Source organism: Camellia sinensis, chromosome 15, assembly GCF_055761805.1.
Source record: "Camellia sinensis isolate YWXY chromosome 15, ASM5576180v1, whole genome shotgun sequence".
Taxonomy (NCBI): Eukaryota; Viridiplantae; Streptophyta; class Magnoliopsida; order Ericales; family Theaceae; genus Camellia; species Camellia sinensis.
The window spans coordinates 94,588,613-94,616,487 of record NC_138975.1 but is presented as its reverse complement, the minus strand read 5'-3'; the positions used below and the strand labels follow the sequence as shown (position 1 = coordinate 94,616,487).

Here is a 27,875-nt window from a genome sequence, read left to right as displayed (position 1 = left end):
CTGTCTTCGCCTTTGTCCTTTGTTCATAGTTTTGTTATGTTGGCGAAAGCACTAGACTACTTTTGTATATAAGTCTTGGGTTCGACTGACTTAAACTTGTATGATCCTGTATGTACAGCGTTCTGTGTTAGTACATATTTTGATGTGAGTTATTAACTGTCACGACCCAAACCCGCCCCTATGGGTTTAGCACCGTAACCGGCCAGTAATCTGAGATTACCGAAGGCCTGCTTAATAGTAATACAGTAGTACAGAGTACAGGGGCTGGCGGAAGCCAATACAATAAATAAACGATGTCCAATGAGCTGTGACAGTCTGTATGCCAAAAAGACTTCTCATTCAAATATATACAGTCAGACAAAACAGTATATACATATATACAGTCGAACAGAACAGATACAGAGACAGACGGGGAAATTAAAAACACCCCTAAGCCGAAACTTGACAGGCTCGGAACCTCGCATTGAGGCACATAGGTTGGCTCGACAAAACTGGAGTTTACCCCGACACTTCTAGCTATGGTCTGGTGCCTGTACACCTACATATATATATGAGCAGTGAGCTAAAGCCCAGTGAATAACACAATGCGTAAAGGGGTTAAGAATGAATGTCCTTACAGTAATGAAAACAGTCCATTAAATCAGTATTTCAGTCGTTCAGTCAGTACAGTCATATGTGGTACATCCATTAGCATAACAGTACAGTAAACAGTAGGTCTTAAAAGATCGAACAGTAAATGATGGCCATCAGTCAGTAACAATAGAGGTTCCAACGAGGGAACCGACAGAGATCTCTGTAACAGTAACAGTAAACAGTAGTTGCTAAGGATGCCACAATACAGTTCAGAATATAGGACATACATTCATTCAATTAACAGTAACAGTTCAGAAAGCAGTACAGTTCAATTGTTCAGAAGATAATCATTTTGAACATATCTTTACACAGTTGTTACTCACAGAGTTCTGGGCTACAGTAAGCTAGAGCGTCTCCTCAGAAAGCCAATCCTACACAGTTAACAGATTGAACACACACTAAGCTACACAGTTGGGAAAGATAATAACTTAATCCCTAATTTGCCTCGGTGTGTTCTACGTCTATATCCTCATTAAGATGCTTTAAACTAGGCCTAAGAATGCCTAGAATGAGATGAGGATGCAAAGATACACTTTTAAAAGCATTTTCAGATTTTTCAGAAAACAGGGGTCACGCTCGAGCGTAGGTTTCTCCGCTCGAGCGGACATGCAGACAAAGGTTTCCGCTCGAGTGTAGACTTACTCGCTCGAGTGTTCTGCAAAACAGTCAAAAGTGCTGGATAGGTGAAAATCGGGCTCGATTGGGCGCTCGACACCTGCTCGAGCATGAGACACAATATCCCGCTCGAGCGTCAATTATTTCGCTCGAGCGGAATTCAAAACAGAACAACAATGCTGGGAGCACGATTTCCACGCTCGAGCGCCAGTCACCCCGCTCGAACGTGAGTCCAAATTCTGGAAATTCCAGATTTGAACCTTAAGCTCAAAATCAAGTTTCAAACCATAAATTTCGATCCTCTTGGGCCAATTTTCCAGAAAACACATCAAAACTCATATTTTAACATGATTCAAAGCTCAATTTGTAAAATCAAAGCCCAAGGGTGTTTCAAATAAATCCAATTTCAAACCAATTTCCATGAATATGAAGAACATGCAACATGCATGAATTCAATCCAATTCAAAGCTTCAATTTCATGCTCTAGTGAGCCAAATCTTTCAAAAACATGATGAGTTCATGGTCTTTTGTAAAAATATGAGCATGCATGTACAATTTTATGAAAGACAACTTCAAAACTTCAAAATAAAGGCATGCATGCATGAACTAGGCTCCAATTCAACATACATGGGCCAATTCAAGGCTCAAATCACTAGAGGCTCAAGAACTAAGCATGAACAAGTTCAAATGCATTAATAGGAGGTTAAATTCTCATACCTAAGTCTTGAATTCTAGGCAAGGAAGCTCAATTATGCAAATTTATACTTCAATCCCTTCAATTTCCAAGCAAATCTACAAGTGAACTCAATTCTCACTCTCACTCTCTCTATGGTCGGCAAGAACAAGGTGAAGGGGCTGAAGAAATGTTTTGATGCAATGTGTATACAAGCCTCCAAATGTGCAAAGTAGTGGCCAGTAAGTGGTCTAATTGTAAATAAGTTCAATTTATATAATTTGGTATCATTTAATCTAATTTAATCATACCTAATCAGTTTCCAGATAAATATGCTATAAAATCACATTAATTCCAAGGATCACAAATCATCAATCAATTTTGGATTCGGCCGCCGATAAGGCCTTCAATTTGCAATTTAAACATAAAAACACGAACAGATAATCAATTAACCAAACAGATAGAATTACAATTAAACAGATATACTCAGTCAATTCGGTTTCAATTTCAGTCAGTCAGTTCAGTAGTTTATTCAGGTCAATCATCATTCAAAATCAGTTTCAGTTTAACGGTAATCAGTGGTTATTCGGTAAACAGTGACGAGGGTTATTACATTAACATATAAATGTTTGGAATGTTATGGTGTGCATATAAGCACAGCTCTATGGACAAAGTTTTTAATTTGCTTCCGTTTGGCCCCTTTACTCTGATGAGTTTTGTTTTATTTGGTTTGAGGCCATAGGTAATCTCGCGGTTACTGGCCGGTTATGGCCTGAACCCATAGGGGCGGGTTCGGGTCATGACAGCCTGAGTTTTTCTTCATTCCTTTGTTCTGTTGCCTTCGACTGGGTTCCTCTTTTCTCGCTTGAACATCGTTCACCTCAGCTTAATGGAGTACGATGTACGATGGCTCCTAGTGTGAACTCGGCCACGAAGTCGGCCAAAACTTGGCCTTTGATTGCCGTTCTGGGTCTGAATTCTAGGTTATACTGGCCTAAGGCCACTGCCCATCTGGCTATTCTGCCGGTCAGATCTCCCTGCTGCAACAGGGACTTCAAAGGATGTTCAGTTAGCACCAAAATTTTGTGGGCTTGAAATTAATGGTTCAGCTTCTTTGAAGCCATTACTAAAGCCAACGCTAACTTCTCTAAGGGTAAATACCTGGTTTCTACATCAGCCAGGGTTTTGCTTACATAGTAAACAGCCCTTTGTTCCTCTTTTCTTCTCGTATCACCACTGCACTTACCGCATGTTCCGAAACTGCCAAGTACAGGAATAGCTTTTCTCCAGGTTCTGGATTTGAGAGAACTGGAGCTGTGGTCAAATACCTCTTCAAGTCGGTTAAGGCGGCTTCGCATTCTTCGGTCCATAAAAAGTCCGTGGATTTTTTCATTAAGCTGAAGAAAGGTTTGCACTTGTCTGAGCTTCTGCTTATGAACGTATTCAGGGCTGCAGCCCTTCTAGTCAGCATCTGCACCTGTTTTGCCGACGTCAGGCTCTTTAGTTCTAGGATGGTCTTGATCTGATCTGGGCTGGCCTCAATGCCCTTTCTGGTCACCAGGTATCTCAAGAACTTACCAGATCCGACTCCAAATGCACATTTTGATGCATTGAGTCGGAGCCGATATGTTTTTAGGATGTCAAAGACTGCCCTTAAGTCTTCTAGATGGTCCTTAGGTTCCCTGGTCTCCACGACCATGTCATCGATGTCATCGATGTATACCTCCACTGTTAGGCCAATTAGGTGTCTGAACATCTTGGTTACCAATCTCTGGTAAGTTGCTCCTGCATTTTTCAATCCAAAAGACATCACTCTGTAGCAATACTGCCCCTTTGGGGTGATAAACGCAGTCTTCTCCTCGTCTGAGGGGTACATGGCTATCTGATGGTACCCCTTGTAGGCATCTAGGAAGCTCATCCTTCCATGCCCTAAAGTGGCATCCACCAGTTAGTCAATCTTGGGTACAGGAAAACTGTTTTTGGGACAGGCCTTGTTTAGGCTGGTAAAGTCCATGCAGACCCTCAATTTACCATTCTTTTTCTTTGCCACCATTGTATTCGATAGCCATGTCGGGTAATTTACCTCTCGAATGGCTCTGGCCTCCAGAAGTCTGTTTACTTCCTCTTCCACTGCCTCAACATGCATCAGCGTCGGTCTTCTTGCCCGTTGGATTACAGGTTTGGCCGACCTGTCTATGTTCAGTTTATGGCAAGTGACCTCGGGGTCAATACTAGACATTTCATAAGGTGTCCAGGCAAACACCTCAATGTTTGCTCTCAAGAAAGCCTCCAGTTCTTTTTCTTTTTCTTCTTCTTCGGCTAAGCCCGAGCCGAGAAGGAAGAAGCGTTCCTCATCCCCTTACTGGACAAGGATTTTCTTCAGAGCTTCTTCACTCTTTTCGAATGGCTCTTTGCCGACGTCCCCTAGGACCTCCACGTCCTCGTCTTCGATCTTTACTGTCTCTGGTTCTCATATGCTGCAGGTGGATTTCATTGATGCCATGGAGCAGTTCGTTGCCTGCAGCTGATCCCCTCTGACCTTCTCTATCCCATGCTCTGTTGGGAACCGCAATAGCTAATGCAGTGTTGAGGGAACAGCCCCCATTGCATGCAGCCATGGCCTCCCCAGGATAGCATTGTAAGGGGAGGGTGTGTCGATTATGGTGAACTCTGTCTATATCTTTTTGGTACCAGCCTGCACCTCCAAGCTTGCTGCTCCCATTGGCCACGTCGGTATTCCATTAAACGCAATCATTGGGCTGCTGGACTGCTCTATATCGTCTGGGTGAAGGCCAAGCTCCTTGTAACACCTGACATACATGATGTCATAGGAGTTGCCTTGGTCAATTAAGATGCGCTTCACTTGACATTTCCCAATCTGGAGGAATACTACCAAGGCATCATTGTGTGGATGTTGCACCATCTCAAGGTTGGCTTCAGTAAAGGACACTATTGGTCCCGGGAACTCCTCGGCCCGAGGTCTTTTCTCCCGAACCTGGTACACATGTTGCAAGTGCTTTACCTTCTGGGTCTCCCCCCTTATTTCGTTTTCGTTGGTCTTCGAGTGAATTACATTAATTACCCGAGGTCCGCCTTCTTGCGGTTACTGTGCTGGGGGAGGTGGAGCTGCTAGTGCCTGAGGCAGTCTTGCCTACTCTTCCCTTGTCCTGGCTTCGTCTACAAGGTCCCTTAAATGGCCTTGCCTTACCAGGTCTTCTAGGTGTGCTTTCAAGGCTCTGCAACCCTGAGTCAGATGTCCATCTTCATTGTGGTAAGCACAATGCTTACCAAGGCTTCTTCCCATAAACTCTCCTAGTACCCTTGTTGGTGCTCTGAAATAGGGCTGGGTTCGGATTTTATCTAGGACTTTGTGAATTGGAATTTAGAATACAGTTGTGACTGCCTGTGCAGCCCTCAGTCCTATTTCTTGCTTGTTGGATTCGTTGTTACCTCGGCCTCGCTTCGGCGAGCTATTTCCTTTCTCTTGCTTTGTCTCCTTAGTCCCTGGCGTGTCTTCCTCGGCTCTGGCATATTTCTCAATTCTGGCCATGAGCTCTTCCATGCTTTTTGGCAATGTCTTTGCCAATGACTTTCGTAGTGGACAATCATTTTTTAGGCCGTTCTTGAAAGACACGACCGCTACCTCTTAGTTGCACTAGGGTATTCGGTTGAATACCTCATAATACCTTTTGGCATAGGCTCTCAGGCTTTCGTCTTTGCCAATTTTCAGAGCCATCAGGGCGTCTACCTTTAATGGCTGTAGTTTGTTTGTCACGAACCTGGCCACGAATATCTCAGCCAGGCCTTCCCAGGTCTTCACAGTTTCTTTCGGCAGTTTGTGAAACCAATCCAATGCGATTTTCCCGAAGGATGAAGGAAACACCTTGCAAAGCAACGGCTCGTTCCCAGTGTACAATGCCATCGAGTTTAGGTATAAACCGACGTGAAAGTTGGGGTCCGACTTACCATCGTATATCTGGAACCTCGGCATACTGAATCCTTTCGGGGCCTCAAATTTGTCCAACTCCACCGAGAATGGTGTTCTCGGCTAAATAGGGGAAGTTACCTCTACATTTTGTTGCTTCCTCTTGAGGTAATCTCTCAAGTCCTCTTTGGTCCACCCAGGAGCTCGGCTACCTCCTGATTTTAGTCTTTTCGGTGCACTACTGCTTGTGTCATTGTGAGTCCTCTTGGACCTTTCTCCATTGGTTGCGTCAAAGCACAACTCCTACCCTTGAACATGTCGATGCTGTTTGGGGTCGGCTTCCTTGGTGCGATGCGTCCTCCGTGATTCTTCCCTTCTTGACTCTCCTCGCCCGACCTGCCTTGAAGGCCGGTGAGAGTGTTTTTCGGTCCTGGTGTGCTGGGGGACTGTAGGGACTATTTTCTGCCCCTCTTTTTGGGCATCTTTCTTTGCCGCTGGAATCGGCGTATCTTGCAGTGGGTACGGTGGCTGCATGACGTTATTCTGCATTATGAAATTAACCACTGTTTGTTGGTCCGCCAATTTGTTCGCCATGGCCTTTACCTCATCGTCCCTCCGCAAGCATCTTTTTTTCCATACCTGGAGGTCGTCTTCGTTGTAGTACCCGCTTCGATCCGTTTTTTTTAGTACGTCGCCTTCTTGGTCGACGTCATTTCCTTCGTGAATTTCATCGTGATTCTCTCTGTTGCAGTTGTCTCCTTCGACGTCAAGGTCTACAGGTTTCCCACTCCCAGTAGGGGTGTCGTTCCCAACCTTTTTTTTCTGTCCGTTGCTGGCTATCTATTCTCCTTTCTTTCCCACAGACGGCACCAAATTATGTGTGTCAATTTCCAACTACACTGCCAAATTAGTACTTAGTTGGAGAGCACTGGCATAATAGATTAAGCCCGAACGACCTGCAACAAAAAGAAAAGATTCCGGCTGTGGTTCGTCCACCCGGGGGCACTCCGATGATCAAGTCAGTTATCTCTCAAAGATAGCAAAAATGCTTAACTCACTATTCAGAATATAAATTGCGTACCTTAGACCCATGTGGGTGCCTCCATTTTATAGCCAATACAATCCTAGTCCCAATAGAAGCCTAGCTCTAGTGGACTTAGGATTACTGCTAATCTTGGACTCCAAGTAGGATTGGGATAAACTCTCTAAGAGTCTTATCTTTACCCAAACTGAAGTCTTCTCTCACTTTAGGACTCTTGTCCCTTATCCGCTTATCCCGGATTTTGATATTCTCGCAGATAACCTCGGTCTAGCCGAGATCATCTCGGCATCACGGCCAGGACACATGACACCTTGGGCAGCACTTCGGTGACACCTCAGCTACGTGTTGTCATTAAAAAATTATGTCCCTACACACACACATATATATATATACACAACTATATATAGAAGAAAGGGAGAGAGATTAGAGGGGCAAATCTATATATAACATACATGTATATATGTGCGTGTGTGCGAGTGCGTGTGTGTACAGTTTCTCCAGATCTTCCAGATCAAGTTCATGATCTGGCATTGGAGTAGGAAGTGACGGGTGACGACAAAGGGGCAACGCCGACAACGAGCAATATATGTTGCATGAGAGGCGATAGAGTAGGGGCTAACTACGACAACGGGGGAGGAGAAGAGAGAGATGCAGTTGGCAATGTCATGAAACTAATCGGAATTGAGATAGAGACGAGCGGGGTGGGAGAGAAAAAACGGAAAGAGAGTGGCGGTGATGGGTCTGTCGATGGCAAAAAAAGAGAGTAGATGAGAGCTGCTGATCGACGATCGTGGAGGCGACGACGGAGTGCAGACGATGGCTAGGACGGTGGTGAACCGACTGTGAGACCTGGGGCGAGAGAGAGAGAAACAGAAGAGAGATTAGAGTGAGAGAGATGTGAGATAAAACGCATGAGAGGGTAGTTTTGTCTTATACGAGCTTGTCTTTATTTAAGATATGAACTTTCGGACAAAAAAAATTTAAAATTGAATTTATCGCTCAAGCATTCAATTAATATTAGACAACAAAATATATATATATATATATATATTTTTAATATTTAATAGAAAAAAATTAACTTATAAAGTATTAATTTTGTAAGTAATTCATATTAAATAGAATTCTTTTATATATTATATTTTAGCACTAATTAAATATAAGAGTATATTTTAACATATAAGAGTATATTATTGTGATATTTTTAAAAGTAAAAGATAAGAATGACGCATCACATAAGAGAAAGAAAGAATGAGAAAAATGTGTCACAAGAAAAGAGAAAAACATGTTGTTTGGGATGACCTAAATAAGTGTACTTTTTGTCTTTTTACGAAAAGATGTACAAAAAAGTAGAGAGGTGATGTGATGAAAAAAAGATAAAAAAATAAAAAGATGGATTATTTCTCATATGTCAAACTTGGCCTTAAACGTATGAGTACTTTTAATATATGATGATGATATGATGATGATATGATGAGATGACACGCAAAGTGTATTTTATCTTAATAGTAGTGATTCAGGAGTTATTTAGGGTATACTAAATAAGTGTATTTTTTATTTTTTTGAACTAAAAAATTGAGTAAAAAAATATGAATATTTGAGTTAATTTTTTGAATTTTTTATAAAAAAATGTGTATTAAAAAATTGTATAAAAGAAGCGTGTAGGAGAAGATAGTGTAATATGCCGTACGGATTGACAGTCAGTCGGCTCGGTGAATACATGAGAAAAGATTGTCTCCTTTTCGGATTTTGATTTGAAGGTGTTGTTCGGCCCGTGGGGGCCCACAACGGGTCTCTTTTTCTAATCGGAACCGTTCAATGTGTAGAACTCATCGAGTACTATATGCTTGTAAAAAATCACATTGATTGGATATCGATAGTTATCTAATCGTGTTAGTTTTTTTTGTCAACTGTTAATTATAACACCATTCAATTTTTACACAAAACTTATTTGATCATGTAGTTAGCGATATCCGATAAACGTGAGTTTTTACAGGTATATAGTACTAGACGAGTTCTACATCTTGAACGATTCAAATTATCAAAACGGGACCCATAGTAAGCCCCCACAGACCCAACTTTACCATCAAACTTAGTGAATGTACATATACAATTTTTTTTTCTTTCCTTTCACTTAAGCTAGCCTAACGTCAGTTTATTGATTTAACAAAAAGTTCATTTGTATTAATATTTGTATATTAATTTTTTTATGTGAATAGTGATAACTTTTTAACTTCTTAATTTTTTTTACACTTGCCAAACCAGCCCTCAGAACTCTAATGATATAGTTTTAATCAGAGCTCTACTGATGTGATAAAATAAAAAAATCAAAATATCATATCCCATAGCGAGACCTACCATTAAATTTTTTTGTTTAAGAATTCATTTTCTAGAGCTCTGAATCTTTATTCTTACCCTAATATTGGATGTGGTCAATATAGACCCACTGTTTCATTGTTTTCGATGATGGATTGGATTATTTCAAGTCTACTCTATTGGATTAAATGTTTAGTCTGACCTACTAGATTTATTTTTTTACATTGTTTTGATAATTCAAATCGTTCGTGTTTTAAGATTTGTTGAGTATATATTCTTATAAAAAAATAAGTTGATTAAATAACGAAAATCGTGTGTTCAAATAAATTTTGTATGAATAATTTATTTTCTCACTGCCTATTTTTTTCTATATAAAACTGATCCGAATATGTGATTTCTGTTATCTGATCAACTTAATTTTTTTTAAAAAATAATGTATTCGATGAATTCTAAAATATGAATAATTTAAATTATCGAAACGGAGTCCAAAAATTGGCCAAATGAATCTAACATTACCTCTCTAAACTTATTTGAGATTAAAGAAAAGCCAAGCCCTTTATTATGTGTTTGATTAGGAATTTAGAAAGAAAAAAGAAAAAAAGTAGGAGAAATATAAATTTAATTTTCCTTCTCAAATCTCTCAATAAAACATAATTTGTTTGACTATTCTAATTGGAACTAAAAAGGCACAAAAATAAAATAGGCTAAATAAATCAATAAGACAAAATGTTGTTTTGAGATGTAGGTTAAAAGCTAGTTTATTTATTTATTTATTTATTTTACTCTTTAAAAAATGTATAAAAAAATAAAAAGGTAATGTGATCTAAAATAAGTTAAAAATCAAAAAGTAACTTTTAATCACTTACTCAAAAGAGGCCAAAATATTATATTCAAATCATAATTATTTTATTTTTTCTCTTATAAAAATAAAAAAAATCAAAATTTTTTTACCCTTTTTTTTAATCCTAAACTAAAAAAATCTCAATTCCAAAATGCTAACTAAACTTTTTTTTTACCAAACAAAGCTATAGGTTATGTTTGGGATGAATTTTATAAGTTAAAATAGTTATAAAAACACAAAATAAGTTAAAAAGTAAATATGATAAATGTCTATTTTAAAAAGTAAGTTAAAAGTCACTTTTTAACTTTTAACTCACTTCCTCTCTTACAAAAAAATAAAAATAAAAGACAACTTTTAACTATCTTTTTAAAATACCTAAAAATATCATATCTAAACTATAATTATATTATTTTTTTTCTCATAAAAATTAAAAAATCAAAAAAATTATCTCAAACAAAAAATTTTATAAAATAATTAAAAGGTCAAAAAAAATAAAAAAATTGATCCTGCATTCCAAAACGAAAAATATATTGGGTGCGCGAAGAAAACCATTTTTCCAATGAGGCCCACCAGTGGATAGATATCACCCTATCCACCATTATAATACGATTGAAAGATATCACCCTATCCATTATAATACGATTTTCAATTTTCAATAGAAAAGTCTCTCCCAACCCATTAATCCTCCTCCTCCTGTACTCCCCAGAGCTAGAGAGAGAGAGAGAGAGAGAGAGAGAGAGAGAGAGATGGCGGTGGCTAATGTATGGGGCACTGGACATTCAATCTCAGTGCCCCAATTGAGGCCTTCCTCATCATCTTCTTCTTCTTCTTCTTCTTCTTTTGATTGCTTTTTGAAGAACTCAGGAAACTTGAGGATCGTGTTGGGTCGGGGTTTGACTGTTCCCAGAAAGCATTTTCTCAAGACCCGCAAAAGTTCAAAGCTTTCTTGCCGTTGCAGCAGCAGCAGCAGCACCAACACCACCGCCAATTCTTCCGATTGGGATTGGAATCGCTGGACCCGCCATTTTTCTGAAATTGAACAGGCCGAGAACTTCGCCTCTGTTCTCAAGGTTCCCCCAATCTCTCTCTCTCTCTCTCTCTCTCTACATATACATTCATATTCAACTACATAGTTATGTTTTCAGAAAGATGTTATTCGGTGCTTTTAATTAACTTTTTGTGAAGTGGGTTTTTTGATACGTTGCGACTAATTGCTGGATCTGTCACAAACTTATATATTTCTATGAATTTATTTATTTATTTTGTGTGGTCTTATTAATTCATATATGAGTTGTTATTATCAAGTGTACAACAATTTGGGGAAATACACTACCAATCAAATGAAAATTAAAGTATACAAAAGCAAAAGTAAGACAAAGAAAATAGACAACAACACCAACATTTTACATGGAAAACCAGTATATAGTGCAGAGAAAAAAACTATAGGACAAATATAATAAAACCTCTAGAATTATCTATTTTATCTATTCTAATATATAAAGTGAAGGCTGCTGGTGGTGCTGGTGGGGTTGACACATTTGTGCCTCATATTTTGGATTTTCCCAAAATACCTCTGTAGTTGATTTTTATGTAAAAAAGAAGATGACAAGACTTGAAACCAAGATCATGGGTTTGGCAAAGCATGCCCTTATCACATGAGCAACACATATTATATGTGTATTTTTCTTTATCATTATTCTTATACTATTACGTTTTTTTTAATTGCACACGTATTGCATGTGCGGGCCGCTAGTATACTACAAAGCCAACAGCATACTTGGCGTGGATGAAGCCAAATAATGTTGTAACTTCTGTGGAGCTGTTTTTCCCCTATCAGATCTAACCGCTTCAGTTAGTAACTGACAATGTTTCACACATGTAAGCGCGTGCAACTCTTCTGTTCTGTATTTTAGATGCACCAAAAGTACTCTGCACTCAACTGTGGTTACACTCAAACTCTCTCTAACTCAACAATGGGTAAATTCTCCAAATAATGGGTATACTCAAAGTCTCAAAAAGTTGGGCATACACAGACACACCCTCACACTATGTTTGGAAACTTAGGAGAGAACAAAAAAGAAATGATTATATAAGTTAGGAGTAGTAAAAAAAAAAGGGTAAATTACAAATACAGCCTTTACGGTTTGCGTAAAATACGGATTGCTCCATGTGGTTTGAAAAATTGCAAATACCAATTTGTCAGAATTTTTATTTAACAAAATTAACTAAAAAAAATGAAATTCCTAATTGCTCTTCTATACAATGATAAAATTACCGGAATTTTTAATTAAAATAAAATTTTGACATTATTAAAAACCCTTTATTGACTTGATAATTTATTAATGAAAAGGGTCATTTGTTATTAAATTAGAAACTTCAAGGGGTAAAATGTAATTTTCAAAACTATAGGGGGCAAATCGTATTTTAAGTAAATTTCAGGGAATATATTTATAATTTACCCAAAAAAAAGAAGAAGAGAGAAGTTTGTGATTTCTTTTCTTCTTGTTTGGATAAATAGGAGAGAAAAGAGAAGAAAAGATAATGATTTCTCTCCTATCTTGTTTGGTTAAACTACATAAAAGAAAAGAAAATAAATTGTTTGATTAACCTTTTATATAGGTGTTAGTTTTTTATTTCATCAATATCTAAACAGGTAGTTTTGGTATTTTAAAAGAATAGTAACTTGTTGGTTTTTTCTCTCTCACAGTATCTCCACTTTTGGAAGAGATTCAAAATGAGGCTTGTGAGAGAAATGAGTTTCTCTCAATTTTTTCTCATTTCATTCCATTTCTCTCCTCCTTACTTATCCAAACAAGTGATATGAACCAAGAGAAATGCATTTCTTTTCTTTCTTCCCAAATCACCCAATCCAAATGAGCTATCAAGTTTTACCCAAACTTAAATGTATACAACAAGAAGAAGCTCCTCACTTGAGTAACTATGATTTACTTATGCTCTACAAGCTCCCCCTAAAGGAATATTTATAATTGAGGTTTGGTGTTGTGCAACCGAAATGTCCTCTAGAAAATCTTCCAGTTGGTGCCACCAATTTGTAAATATTTGTGGGTAGTAAATCTGCAACATGTTCGAAACGCATTTATTTTCCTGCACGCCTCACTCAATTGTTGCACTAGTAAGTCTTCATGAATGAAGTGTGAGGTGGATCCTAAGACATAACATTTTCTTAAAGCGTTCTTAGTGTAGCTTCATGAATGTTACATGCCAAAATTGTTTCTATTTTTGACATTATTTTTGTTTAGAAATGTAATTTTGGAGATGTGGCTACAAAGGATTTGATTTTGGGTTAGGATTGTTGTGAAATGGTTTGAGTTATTGAGAAATTTGCACTTTCTGGAATGAGAGTGCTGGAACTTGAAAGAAAGTAATGAACTTTTCCCCATGTGATAGTTCTTTTGACAATTCAATAGCATGGCAGTCTGGTCTAGTAAAAGTAAGTAGTAGTATAATACAAACATTAAATTTGTAAAAAATTTATCTGAAAGTCTTAGGTCCTATCATTTTTTTATTTTTTTCTTAGGTCCTATCATTTTAAAAGGGTAATGCTATGCAAATATTTTTTTTGTACAAAAACTTCATACCAAATGATATAACATTTTGTACTTGTTTCGTTTCAAGTAAAAACACTCATGATTGTGACTTATAATTATAAGATTTCCCTACCACATCATTCTGGATGAGTTTTATGTAGGAAAATTATGTTTGTGAATCAATTTCATTTTAAAAATAAAGGGTACTGCTAATAGCTCCCACTATTATTCTTTGGACCCCCATTGAAATATTTTGATTTTTTTCTTTGATTACCCTCCTTATTCTTACCACTTTGAAACCCTAACCCTAGCCACCTCCGACAGCTACCAACACCATCATCTCTGGCAGCCGCTTCCCATCCTCTCTTGCCAGCCCAACTCCTCTTGCCCCGCCCCCGCCCCCGCCCCCGCCCATACCCAGTACCTCTTAGCCATCCTTTTCTACTCCTAGCCCCTCCCTTCCCCTCTCCTTCCACGGCACTACTCCTTCTTCTCTTCTCTCAAATCGCGATTTTTGTGTCTCTCTTAGTTGATCTCTATCTCTATCTCTATCTCCCTCTTAGTCAATCTTTGGTTCACATGGTAGGGTTGGGGGAAGGGGCTAGGGGGTGGCAGGGAAGTGGAGGGGTAAAATTGTAATAATATAATTATGAAAATGTGGGGTTTCAAAGAAGGAAGATGGGTGCTATTAGCAACAACCAAAATAAAGGCCATCAATGTGACTTACATTTTCATGGAAGTCATTCCCATATCATTCTAGTATGCAATTTTGTATAATTTTCTGTTTGTGGATTATTTTCCAAAAATAAAAAGCTTTGGAGCCCTTCTTCTTGCTTCTCAAACTTCCTCTATATCTTTCTACGATGATGAGTTAATATTGAAAGGATGATATATATAATTCACTGGTTTAGAGATGTTAACTATGCTCTGTGATATATAACAAGGCTCATTCTTAGACACATGCATATGTGGTTGTGTGTTGTCTATATCTATTTCTTTAAGGTAATGGACGGGGAAAATAATCTTTTCGACTTGTCATTAGTGGTAGTTAGAAAGGGAATGAAAGGAATATAAAGACAATACTCAGCTTTGGTTATCCCTGTTAATTGAGTGTGCTGGAAGAAGAAATGCTGATGAGATCATTTCTTTTATTTGGCCCTACGGTGGAAGTGGAAAAAGGAACAATATTTCTTACCGTAAAATCCTCTAAAACTAACTAAATCAGTCTTGGACACCGGTCACAATGCATGAGCTTGCACTGAGGGTAGTCACTTTGTGCAATTTATGTCAAATTTTATGTCTGTATCCAATCTACGCCTCCCGGACCCCATCCAATGGAACTAAGTACTTTTTTTTTTTGGTTGCTGTTGTTGTTGTTGCTAGAATAATTGCCATGAAGCTAACCCTAGACATAAAACATTGACCACTGTCATTTGGCCTATTATATCAAACTTCATCGGCTATTCTTATGTGTGAATTAAGACCAACTTGTTTACTGTGCATATGAATATCAATGTTTTTGTACTCTACTTTCTTTAGCATGATTTTTATGAGTGCAATGCTCCTTTCTTCCAATTAAATTCGTAGCCAAGGAACCCTAAGGGGTTGGCCTGGTGGCAAGGCCTTGGGTCTTGGAGGTGTGCTCCCTCCAAGGTTCAAGGATCGAAACCTTTTAGGTTTTAACAATTCCTTGCGGCCATCGGACTGAGAAAAAACTCTTAAATTAACTGTGTTGCTATGAACGCCGTGCCTTTTTGGGTATAAGGCGCGTTTCCACTCAATGTTGTACTTACTTGCATTCGAGAGTCGTCATTTAATTTTTAAGGGAAATTAAGAAACCTTTAACAATAAAAACTAAGTACAGGCACTAATCCGTCACAACCAAATATTCTTGGTTCGGGAATTTAGGTTCAAAAGGGGAAGGTCATTAATTAATGCCATCTGTTTTCGCCCAATCAAGTGATTGGCCTCTGCTAACCTTTTATTTTATGAGATTAAATAATTAATTATTCCACAAAATTCATTATTAACCCTATCCTTTGCTAAATCTCACAACTAGGTGATTGAATAAAATAAATATCACTTAACTTGGATTTAAAAGAATAAAGCCATATATTTTTTGTAAAATAATGATTTTGTAACAAAAAGTGATTTTTAACATAATATGGCTATAAACTCCATCTAAACCAAGCAACATTCGTAAAAACATCCAAAACATCCAATCGATCACAAAAGCATCTAACTTGCATTATTTAAAGAACAATGCAAAACCCACAAGCGATATGCCATGAAATGAGAATGACTTACCTAAATTCCACCACAAAGCGTCCGACATGCAAGATATGAATTAAATATGATACAATGATCCTAAACATGCTACTAAACACACACAATGCAAATCCAAGCCCGGTTTAAGGCTACTAAAGATGATTTAATGCAAGCGAAGCAACTACCACATAAAAATAAATATGCAGAATCTTACATAATGATTGAACCGGGCTATATGTATGCTAATATGATGAATAAACTAACCTAAACATGCAACAAGTATACAACTAATCAAAACATGCAAAACAAAGCGAAAACATGCAAGATTGCTAACCTAGATGATGAATACTAACAGTCTAACCATGATCAAACAATGAAAACATGCTTAAATCATATTTAAAAACAAGAGAAACAGTGCACTTGCTGGTTTGAATATCAAACCAAAGAGCAACCGAAAAGGCGAAAGAAGAAGAGATTTCCTTACTTGCAAGCTTCCCTCAGGCTTGGCTTTGATTATGGATGCTGTTCTTCAAATCCTAGATCTACTTTTAGTTGTAGAGTTGTATTTGGTAGAGAGAAGACACTCCAAACTTACTTAAAACACTCCAAAATTGTCTAAAAGTTTCGTCCCTCTAAGAGGGGGGTGAGGGTCTTATTTATAGGCCTAGTGAGGCTTGGGGAACACTCTAGGATTAGCTAGGGTTGCCTTATCGCTAACTCCTTGTGCCTCTCGTCCAATTTGCACTTAAGACCAAAATCTGCATGTTAGTGGGTTGTGCGGCTGCGAAGGCCATGTGCGACCGCACGAGCGGCCAAGCCTCCAGGTGCGGATGTACGTGCACTCGACGTGTGCTAGCCATGCATGCATGCACAAGTATGTGGTTCTAGGCACTTGGACCTTTCTATTACTTAAGTTGGTCCATTTGATTTCCAATTGACGTTTTTGCATGAAATTAGTCAATGGTTTTGAAAATGTTCATCAATTCAAATTCATCTGGACTTTTCCCTCCTCGGTGGGACCAAAAAGTTAGGTTTCAGATAAAAGTGGGTTTAGGGGTAAAACGGTTATTTTTGCAAAAAAGATGATTTTTGGCTAAAACGGGGTGATACAGCAACTCATAATAATTTCAAATCTCTCTAAGGATGAAATAATTTTTCATTTCATAATTGGAAAGTTTTCAAACGCCTTATTCTTAATGGTTAGTCAAAAATGGGGTGTTTACATGTGCACTTGCGGAAAACTCCTTGTTGAGAGCCTGTGCAACATTGGGGATTAGTTAGGTTTTGATCCGGACACTCCAGTGCCAATCCTAAAAAATAAAAAATTCATAGCTAAGGAAATCAGATTTTGCATGGATGTCGAAATTCTATAGAATCACCAAAACAAAAAGAGAGAATCACTTTATCCAACCAAACCATCTATCACTAATATAAAAATGTGAGGGGAAACCCTTATCTAGAGATAGAGAAATTCGTGAAATGGATGGGAGTTTTATTGCAAGAGAAAAGATAGCCAGAGCCTGGAAAGAGGAGTCTAAGAAACCCTTTCCCTTCACTCCAAATATGTTCAGTTTCGGACAGGAAGAAAACTATCATTGCTTTCCCTCCAAATTTTCTAGCATTGTCATTCTTCCGATTTTTGTGCCTTTCCCTTCAGCTTTTGCCATGAAGAAAAAACTGATCCTCACCATGTTACGGCTGTTGTCCTAGAATAGTTTGCTTAAGCACCTGTGATGTAAGCTGAATTTCACAAGTATTTATTTGAATGGGATTGAAAAATAGATTTGCTTTCTTTCTTTTTACTTTTCCCCATGTATGGTGAGAGATAAAGAGAAGAGATAGAGAGTAGGAAAAAGACATGAGAGGAAGGGTGCATTGTGTTATCCAATCCTCTCGAGAAGAAGAAGAAGAAAATTTTAATCAAATGTTGATCTCCAAAATTATACATAAAAGCGTAGAGGTGCATTCTCTTTACACTAATAGGGCCTATCTATAGGTTTCATATAACTCTAAGACGACACAAAAAAATGTCCAAAAGTCATTCTACCTCATATTTTAACAAATCAAGTCTCAATTTTTTTCCCCCAAAATAATTAAAAACTCTTGAAAACCTAAAAAATTAGCAACATCAATCCAAAATTCTCCTTATAAGACTATTGATTCAGTTATGTTCCTATTAATTATAAAAAATAAAAAAAGACTATTGATTAAATTATGTCAATTAAAAATCATCTTTTTATGAGTCCTCTATTAACTGGTTGCATTAACAACCTGACCATACTGCCACTTTTTTACCGTGATTTTGAGACCTTTGGGTTTGTTTGATTTTGGACATTAAAGTTTTCTTACCAAACTATTAGTTTTCTTGTGTTGCAACAATATAGTAAAGCGAGTAACTTGAAACACTTTTTAAGATCAATAATTGGGTCCTTAAGTAGGTCTTGGACCTTACCACAGGCCATTGCATAACTTAGAAGGATTTCTAGTTCCTCTGGATGAGTTCTGTTCTCCATAGTAACCTCTACATGGGAGCATTTGTACCTTTTCCAACTATCCATGTAATATTTTGTTTTTACCCTTTATAAAATGCTTGATTCGTTATGTGCTAATCATAGTTGTCAAGTCGGGATACGAAATGAGTATTGTTTTTCTAGTTTTTTGAATCGCGTATCGTATCATGTATAGTAAGATTGATGTAGGACAAGTAGGGACAACACTGGATTTTGAAAACAGAGGTTATTGGAAAATAGTGAGTGTTGAAGGACAAAATTTTCTTCATAGGGAAAGCGAGATAAGTTGCTTATTCCTATGCTCTGCAAAAAGACACCAAGTCGTCAGTGATCACTCCCATCCAGATTTGGTGGGGAGGATCCTTCGATGGTCAAGTCAGAATCGTGTTTAGGCATATTCTATTGAAACGAAAGACTAAGTTATATTGTTTTTTACTTGCCTGCCTTTTGTTATTCTTGGTCCTTCCTTTTATAGTGTGAATACCTTGTATTTGGGCAGTTGGATGATTGTCTTGATCCAATGGTACTTTATGCCCGCAGACCTTGGTCGGGCAAGTGGTCAAGTTATCTCGATTTGTCACCGTCGGATTTGTTTTATTTTGGATGGCTTGGATTAGTTCAGATACTTATTCCCATCTTCAACTGTCGGATTTTGCTCATCGGATGATCATATTGTTAGGATATAATGATCCTACATCCCTATCTTGGTCAATTCTGATCTCCATCATAGATTACAAATGGATCCAAGGGCTCTCCTTTGTACTGCAGATTTCCTTCCAGAAAGCGATCTTATTTAGACCTTTGGTCACGTGACTTTGTCTCTTCTTTGGATAGGCTTAACAAGGGTTTGGGCCTAGCCCTTACTTTGGAGCTGCTTTGGCCATACATCCATTTCGTTGGGCTCTGGGTCAATATTTTTACCCTCCACGGTGAGTAATTTAGGATTTCAATGGTTAAATTGAAAGCTAATAGGTAGAGGAAGGGCATAGGGTTGATTTGAGAGTTGATATTTTAAGAATTTTGATATTAGTTTCTCTATGAAATCATGTCAATGTCCAAAGTATCATCACTTCTCTGAATTAAGCCTTTCTTGAGCTTCTTATACTCTGCATCAAAGATACTTTTAACATATTTAAAAATAGGAAAGAAAAATAAATATAGTGATAGCAAGCATAAATTTCTTGTGAGAACAAGACACTAAAAAATGTATAATCCTTAAAATTGCAAAAGTTCCTTGAAAGATAAAATGCGTATAGAATGCATAATTCTAATACGTTATGCATATAAAACGAAGAGTTGAACTAAAATATGTATAAAATACTGCCTTAACCAACCATTTAGGTTTTAATATTTAATTTGCTACTTTAAATTCTCGAAGACCTTGTCTCTAATAGAAAACTTCAAACTTTAACTGGTGTAAGTGCGTCTAAATCAACAACATAAGATACTTAATATCAGACTGGACAAGTAGATATTTGTCAAAAAGGTAGAGAACAATTAAAGAAAAGTACCATTACCATCTAAAAAAAAAAAAATATTCTTTTTAATAAGTTAATGAAAATTTCTAATAATGTTAATTTATATAAAAATAAGTTACATTAAATTTTTTTCTTTAAATTGCTAAAGAAATTTAAGTATTCACGTATCATCTGTATCGAATCATGTATCCGTATCGTATATTACATTATGTATCATACTATACATTTAACTTAAGATACAAATGATGATCTGTATCGATTTCTCTCTTAAGACATCGAATCGTAAGTTACGCATCGTGCATCGCAAGATACTAACTGAGAGGGTGATTTATGCTCCGGTGTTGGGCCGAGGTATAGACCGAACAAGTTGAGGGCCCAGCAGAGCATTGGGCCGAGATGATCGACTGTTCACCCGGAGATGGGCTACCAGAACTTGGGCCAGGCAGAGTTTGGACTGTGTGCTGCCCCGGACCGTGCAGAAGCTGCTCGGCCAGGAAGTGACCGGTCAGACCAGGATGCTCGGTCCGAGGATTGTCGAGACCAGACAGACCGAGAGGCCGGCGCTCGGAAAGGCGCGGTCAGCCGAGGTAGTTGACTGACCGGCGAGAAGGCCGACCAAAGGAGGAGCCCGGGCTAAGCTTTGCCGAGATGCCGCCTAGCCCGGTCCTTCATTTGGTTATCCGGTTAGGCGCTTAAGGTATGAAGCATGGTATGACCGAGGTAGGGCAGCTCGGCTGCCGAGCTCCAGCTATGCTGACAGGCAGTTGAGAGCAGGTGATGAACGGCATGGTTTATGCTGACAGATGGGATAGCAGAGCCACGTGTCAGGAGATGACAGGGAGTGGATATGGGGCTCAGAAGGTATATAAGCATGTCTGCGCCCCCCATACGCAACAGACGAACACTCTGTAAGGAATTTCTTACACTCAAACACTCTCTCCCTTCTCTCTATTCCCTCTAAGGTGTGTGCTAATTTGACCGTCGGAGGGTGTTTCCGGCCACACACCGCCGGGTAGCTCACCGTTATTTGCTCGCAGGTGATCGGATATCGACGGAGCTCGGAAGAAAGGAATACGGGCACGCCGGAATATTTGCTCCCCGTACAATTGGCGCCGTCTGTGAGAATTTTTCAGACAAAACCTTGTCTTCCAGGTTCATCTGATCGCCGTCCATGGCGAACAACGACGAGTTCCCGTTGTCCGCCATCGATGGAGCCACCCCGGAGTATACCCGAAGGAGAGAGGGACCTCCTGCCGTCCATCCAATGGCTGACTTGGGGACGCCCACTGGAGGACAGTCAGGAGACGCGCGGGATAAGCGCGGAAGGAGTCATGGGCGTTCACGGAGTCCAGACGGTCACCGGCGGAGAGACTCACACGCCAGGCGACTGGAGAGCAAGTTAAAGGACCAAGACGCTGTTATCAGGCGGATGGCGGCGGAGATGGAGGATCTTAAGCGGCATGTCAAAGGGAAAGGTGTAGCTGGAGTGGGAGACCACAGTGAGCGCACTCCGTCCCGCCGGTCAGGCGATCAGAGTCAGCGACGTACTCAGTCCATTTCCATCACCAGGAGTTACCAGGTTGGTGATTTCGACGTGCATGCAGAAAAGTCTAGCGCGCAAGACAGTACCTACAAACCCTCACGTCCGGCGACGACGTCGAGGTACTCTTATTCTGCTCAGTCAGAGGACCTACGGGCAGTGTTAAGGGAGCGGGCTCGCCGGCGCGAAGCTCAGAGAATCCCAGCTTTCCAGCGGCTCTCCTACGGGGTTCATGCCAGCGAGGAGGTCGGAATGCCTCCACCCCGCCAGGCAATGCCAATATTCGAAGATACAGACCTGGCCAGACTGAGTGCCACTCCTTTTTCCCTGGAAATAGAAACAACGCCGCTTCCAGCAGGCTTCCATCAGCCTAAGTTCACACTTTACGACGGAAAAACCGATCCGTACATGCATGTGAGCCACTTCCGACAGGTTATGGCCGGACATCGGCGCAATGACGGACTTATGTGCCTAATCTTCCCGTCCAGTTTAGGTGAGCTGGGCTTAAAGTGGTTTGAGAGGTTGCCGGAGGGGAGCATACAACGGTGGCATCAGTTGGCCGAAGCGTTTGTTACGCGCTTCAAAACTAACACAAAAACGCCAAAGGAAGTCGATCACTTGCTGAGTGTCAAGATGGAACCGTGCGACACACTGAAGGCATACAATTCAAGGTATTGGGAGACCTTCAACGAGATCCTGGATTGCCCGGTCAACCTTGCCATCACGCAATATAAGCGTGGTCTCCCGGTCGGACATAGACTGCGGGACTCGCTTACCATGCACCAACCGACCTCCATGGGCCAGCTCATGCAGCGCATCAATGAGCACATCCGAGTAGAGGATGATGCGTCAGCTTCCACCGTGAAGGCCACTCCGGTCGGAACAGACAAGAAGACAGCAGGCAAAGTGCACGCAGTTGGGCAAGAGTCCAGCCGCTCAAATGACCGAGCAGAGGAATCAGATCGAGGTTCAAATCGTAAAAACCGGGGTAGAGGACGTCGGAATGACCGGGATGACTACCCCCGTGATGACGTTGAGGACGCAAACAGGAGAATGAAGGCAAGGACTGGCATAACCACGGTCTTCAAGATTCCAATCTATCGCATACTTAGCGAAATCCGAGACGAGGAGTATGTCCGGTTTCCTGCTAAGTTGGGCGATGGACAAAAGGGGTACAATCCGCGGTATCGTTGTACGTTTCACCGGGAGAGGGGCCACCGGACTGAGGATTGTTTGCCTTTGCGACAACATTTGGAAGAATTGGTTGCGGCCGGTCATCTGGACCTTTACATTGATGGCGGCGTGAAACCAAATCAGGCTCCGGTCGATCCCAGGGGACAGGATGACCGAGATGCACCACCACAAGGAGTTATTAATGTCATCCACGGCATCGTGGAACCGGAGCGCGTTTGCGAACTCCGGGGCATGATCAAGAAGGCAGAGCATATGAGGGAAGTTTTGTCAGTACAGCCTGCCATCAAAAGGGGGAAGACAGAGGAGAAGGATGTGATTAGTTTCACCTCGAGGGATTTAGAGCGTATCCAGACGCCTCACAACGATGCTCTTGTAGTTACATTACGCGTCAAAGAATTTGATGTTAGACGGATCTTGATCGATCAGGGAAGCTCGGTCGAAATCATGTATTATGATGCGTTCAAACAGCTCAAACTCCGTGAGACAGACTTGGCTCCGGCCACTTCGCCACTGGTTGGATTTAACTCGCAGCCGGAGTGGCCATTGGGAAAGATTATCCTGCCGGTCAAAGCGGGATCCGTGGTCAAGCAAGTGGAGTTTTGGGTGCTACAAGTGCCTTCAACGTACAACCTTATCCTTGGAAGAGGATGGCTTCACGCCATGCAAGCCGTAGCATCGACCTACCACCAGGTGATGAGATTCCCCTCGGCTATGGGGGCAATCGAGGAGATTTGGGGTGATCAGGTCATGTCCAAGCAGTGCTTCGTGGCGGTCAACGGGAGCCGGGCAGCCAAAGGATTCGTTCAAATGATCGAGGGACCGGAGGACCGGAGTGTCTTGGATGATGTTGGCACCAAAGCAGAGGACAAGGCTGTTGAAGAATTGGTTGAGGTGCGGATTGATGCCGAGCAGCCGGACAGATTCTTCTTGCTCGGTTCAAGTCTCTCGGCCATGGAGAGAACCGAGATGATTGAGTTTTTGATGGCGAACATCGAAGTCTTTGCATGGTCGCCCTACGACATGCCTGGTCTTGACCCAAGCTTTATCTGCCATCACCTCAATGTCTTCCCTGGAGCAAAGCCAGTCATCCAGCGAACAAGGAGATCGGCGCTGCATCACGCCGAGGTAGTAGCAGGGGAGGTAAAGAACTTGCTTGAGGCACGAGCAATACAGGAAGTGCACTATCCTCGGTGGATTTCCAACACGGTGGTGGTGCCCAAGAAAAACGGAAAGTGGCGAGTTTGTGTCGATTACAAGACAGTCAACCGAGCTTGTCCGAAAGACAGCTTCCCTTTGCCGCGCATTGACCAGCTAGTGGATTTGACGGCTGGACACAATCGGCTCAGTTTCTTGGATGCGTACCGCGGCTATCACCAGATTGCCATGCATGGGCCTGACCAAGAGATCACCTCTTTCACGACTCCAAGGGGACTCTTCTGCTATCGAGTTATGCCCTTTGGTTTGAAAAACGCCGGGGCAACCTTTCAGAGGATGGTGACCAAGATGTTCGCTCCTTTGCTCAGCCGGACAATGGAGGCTTACATTGATGATATGGTGGTAAAGAGCCGACATGAGGCACACCATTTGTCCGACTTAGCCGAGATGTTCGCCATTCTGAAGAAGCACAAGCTGCGCTTGAACGCCTCGAAGTGTGCCTTTGGCGTGGGATCCGGGAAATTTTTGGGATTCTTAGTCACGAACCGAGGCATCGAAGCAGACCCTACTCAGGTCAGAGTCGTGCAAGAATTGAAACAACCCAGCTCGGCTAAGGACGTGCAGCATCTGGCCGGGATGGCCGCCGCGCTTAATCGATTTATAAGCCGGTCATCAGATCGCTGCCGCCCTTTCTTTCAAGCATTGAAGTCAAAGTTCTCATGGGATGACGAATGTGACCGAGCTTTGGCCGAGCTCAAAGATTATTTGTCTTCTCCGCCGCTGTTGGTTACACCAGAGCCCGGTGAGGAACTCTACCTTTACCTTGCCGTCTCCCAGCACGCAGTAAGTGCGGTGTTAGTCCGGGCTGAAGGAATCAAGCACCTCCCAATTTTTTACGTAAGTAAGACCCTTCTGCTGGCTGAGACGAGGTACTTGCCGCTGGAAAAGCTTGCGTTGGCACTGATGATGGCTTCGAGGAAATTGGCACATTATTTTCACGCCCATACCATCGTCGTACTGACCGAGTTCCCCCTCAAGGCCTTGTTTGAGCGCGCAGACTTTTCAAGCCGAATATTAAAATGGGCGGTCGAGTTGGGACAATTCGATGTGAAGTTCCAGTCGCGCACCGCAATCAAAGCCCAAACCTTGGCCGATTTTGTTGCCGAGTTCTCACCTGGCACTCATCCGGTATGCCCGGTCGACATTGCCGGGGCAGATGATGAGACGCCCACAATGCCAACCGAGGAACTACCAGCTGCAGAAGGTCGCGCCGCGGAGTTAGCGCGCACCATCGAAATTCCCTCAGTTTGCACGGTAATACCTCCCGGTGCTGCGATGACGGAGTTGTGTATCACCAACCCATCCACTCTGTCCGGTACCGCATCACCAAGGGGGGAAGGAATGGTTCCACACAGCTCAGAACTTGATGATTCGCCTACGGACTTGGGCATTCTGAACCAACTTGCTGAGTCCGGTGCCGAATCCTCAAGGGGGGGAAGAATGGTTCCAGGCAGCTCAGACCTTGCGGCCGGCTTCACACCGCAACCTGGTGATTCGCCTACGGACTTGAGTATTTCAGACAAACTTGCTGAGTCCGGTGCCGAATCACCTAGGGGCACTGAATTTGAACCGGTCAACACCAAACTTGACACCGCACAGCCGAGCAGTTGTGATCCCATTGCCCTTCGCAACTCTCAAGACCCATCTGACTGCTGGAAGCTTTTTGTGGGGGACATGTGGAAGCTTTTTGTTGATGGAGCGTCCAACCGCCATGGTGCCGGCCTAGGTATTGTTCTTATATCCCCGGACGGCCTAACCATTGAGCATTCTATTACCCTTGGCTTCCCGGCGTCTAACAACGAGGCTGAGTACGAGGCGCTTCTCGCCGGGCTCAAGAGCGCGATTCAAATGAAGGCTGCCGAGCTCCTGGTATACAGTGATTCCCAGCTTGTGGTTAACCAAGTTTCAGGGATTTATGAAGCGAAGGACGATAGGATGGCGAAGTACCAAGCTCTGGTCAGGGACCATATCAAGCAGTTTGAGGCAATCAGAGTGCAACGGATTGGCCGGGAAGAAAACAGCCGGGCTGATGAACTCGCCGGCCTCGCTTCCATGGTCGATAGTACGTCTCCAAACCCCCTGTTGATTGACTTTCTTCCGCGGCCGAGCATTGAAAACGTCGGGCAGACGGATGTACTCTGCGCCGAGCTAGGTCCTTCATGGATGGACCCCTTGATCTTGTTCCTCAGAGACCGGACTCTTCCAACAGACAAGAAAGAAGCACACAAAATCCGGGTGAAGTCAGAGCGGTTTTGGCTCTCTCCATCTGGCGCGTTGTATAAGAAGTCCTTCACCGGTCCTTATCTCAAGTGCGTGCACCCGAATAGTGTGGAGGCCTTCTTGTTTGAAATTCATGAAGGCATTTGTGGCAGCCACATCGGGGGCAGGTCCTTGGCCTACCGAGCTATTTCGCAGGGATACTGGTGGCCGTGCATGCAGGCCGACGCGCAAAAATATGTCCGCAAGTGCGAAAAATGCCAGAAATTCGCCCATCAGATCCACCAGCCTGCCAGGGAACTTCTTCCCCTCACCAGTCCTTGGCCTTTCGCCATGTGGGGGCTAGATATAGTGGGACCACTGCCAACAGCACCGGGCAACCGGAAATTCTTCATCGCGGCCACTGATTACTTCACAAAGTGGGTTGAAGCTGAGCCCTTGGCAACCATCAAAGAGAAAGACGTGAAGCGATTTGTCTGGCAGAACGTTGTCACGCGGTTTGGCGTCCCCAAGATTTTGATCTCTGACAACGGCACCCAGTTTGACGGTCGCCTATTCAGAGGATTTTGTGAAGATCTGAAAATAGAATTCTACAACTCCACCCTGGCCTACCCGCAGTCCAATGGTCAAGCCGAAGCGTCGAACAAGACTATACTGGATGGGTTGAAGAAACGGCTGGAAAAGGCCAAGGGAAAGTGGGCTGAGGAATTACCTAGCGTCCTTTGGGCATACCGAACAACCCCGCGACGTTCGACTGGGGAAACTCCATTTGCTTTGGCTTACGGCATGGAGGCGGTCATACCCTTGGAAGTTGAAATGCCTACCCTCAGAACTGAGAGTTTTGCGCCCGAGCTAAATGCCGAGGCTATTGCCTTGGAGTTGGACCTAGCGGAAAAGCGTCGGGAGAAAGCCCTCATCCATGTGGCCGCCTACCAACAAGAGCTCTCCAAGAAGTATAACAAGACAGTGCACCCCAGACCATTCAAAGTTAGGGATTGGGTTTTGAGGAAGATTATGGGCAACACCCTGGTGCCAGGAGAAGGCAAACTAGGGGCAAATTGGGAAGGACCCTACAAGATCACTGGTCTGGCTGGCAAGGGGGCGTACCACTTGGAGGATCTAGAGGGAAGAGCCATACCCCGGCCATGGAATGCGGCCAACTTGAAACTGTATTATTTTTAAGCTTTTACTTTCCTCTTTTTGTAAAGAAATTTTTTGGCTTGCAAAGCAGAATGTAATTCTTTTTGTCAATTTATAGAAGTAATTTCGCCTAGCACTAGCACTTTGATTGTTCTTTCAATGTTTAAAACCGTGTTATGTATTCCGATTGGAAGAGTTGGTGTTTTGCCCAACTTAGGATTCCCAACCGAGATGATGTCCTCCGGTTGGAAGAGTTGGTGTTTTGTCCAACTTAGGATTCCCAACCGAGATGATATACTCCGGTTGGAAGAGTTGGTGTTTTGTCCAACTTAGGACTCCCAACCGAGATGGTGTACTCTGGTTGGAAGAGTTGGTGTCTTGCCCAACTTAGGATTCCCAACCGAGATGATGTACTCCGGTTGGAAGAGTTGGTGTCTTGCCCAACTTTGGATTCCCAACCGAGATGATGTACTCCGGTTGGAAGAGTTGGCGTTTTGTCCAACTTTGTATTCCCAACCGAGATGATGTGCTCCGGTTGGACGAGTTGGCGTTTTGTCCAACTTTGGATTCCCAACCGAGATGATGTACTCCGGTTGGAAGTGTTGATTTGTTCGACTTAGTTACAGCCGAAGTGGCTACTTCGGTTCATGAAGTTGTCTTGTTCTGCCGAAGTGCTTAGACCGTGTTATGCATTCTGGTTCGATGAGTTACACTGAGATGTTT

At 41.8% G+C, this 27,875-nt stretch overlaps 1 protein-coding gene across 2 annotated transcripts in view; it reads left to right on the top strand.

Moving 5' to 3' along the window:
• Positions 1–10,550: 10,550 nt before the first annotated feature.
• The window catches only part of LOC114295058 (protein EXECUTER 2, chloroplastic), a 31,989-nt gene continuing 14,664 nt past the window's right edge, over positions 10,551–27,875 (top strand). Inside the window, exon 1 of one of the 2 annotated variants that reach the window (XM_028239240.2) lies at positions 10,551–11,112. In XM_028239240.2, the coding sequence (XP_028095041.2) occupies positions 10,789–11,112 (324 nt within the window). In that variant the 5' untranslated portion in view covers positions 10,551–10,788. The remainder of the gene's footprint in view (positions 11,113–27,875) is intronic. The other variant, XM_028239241.2, reaches the window with a different exon arrangement.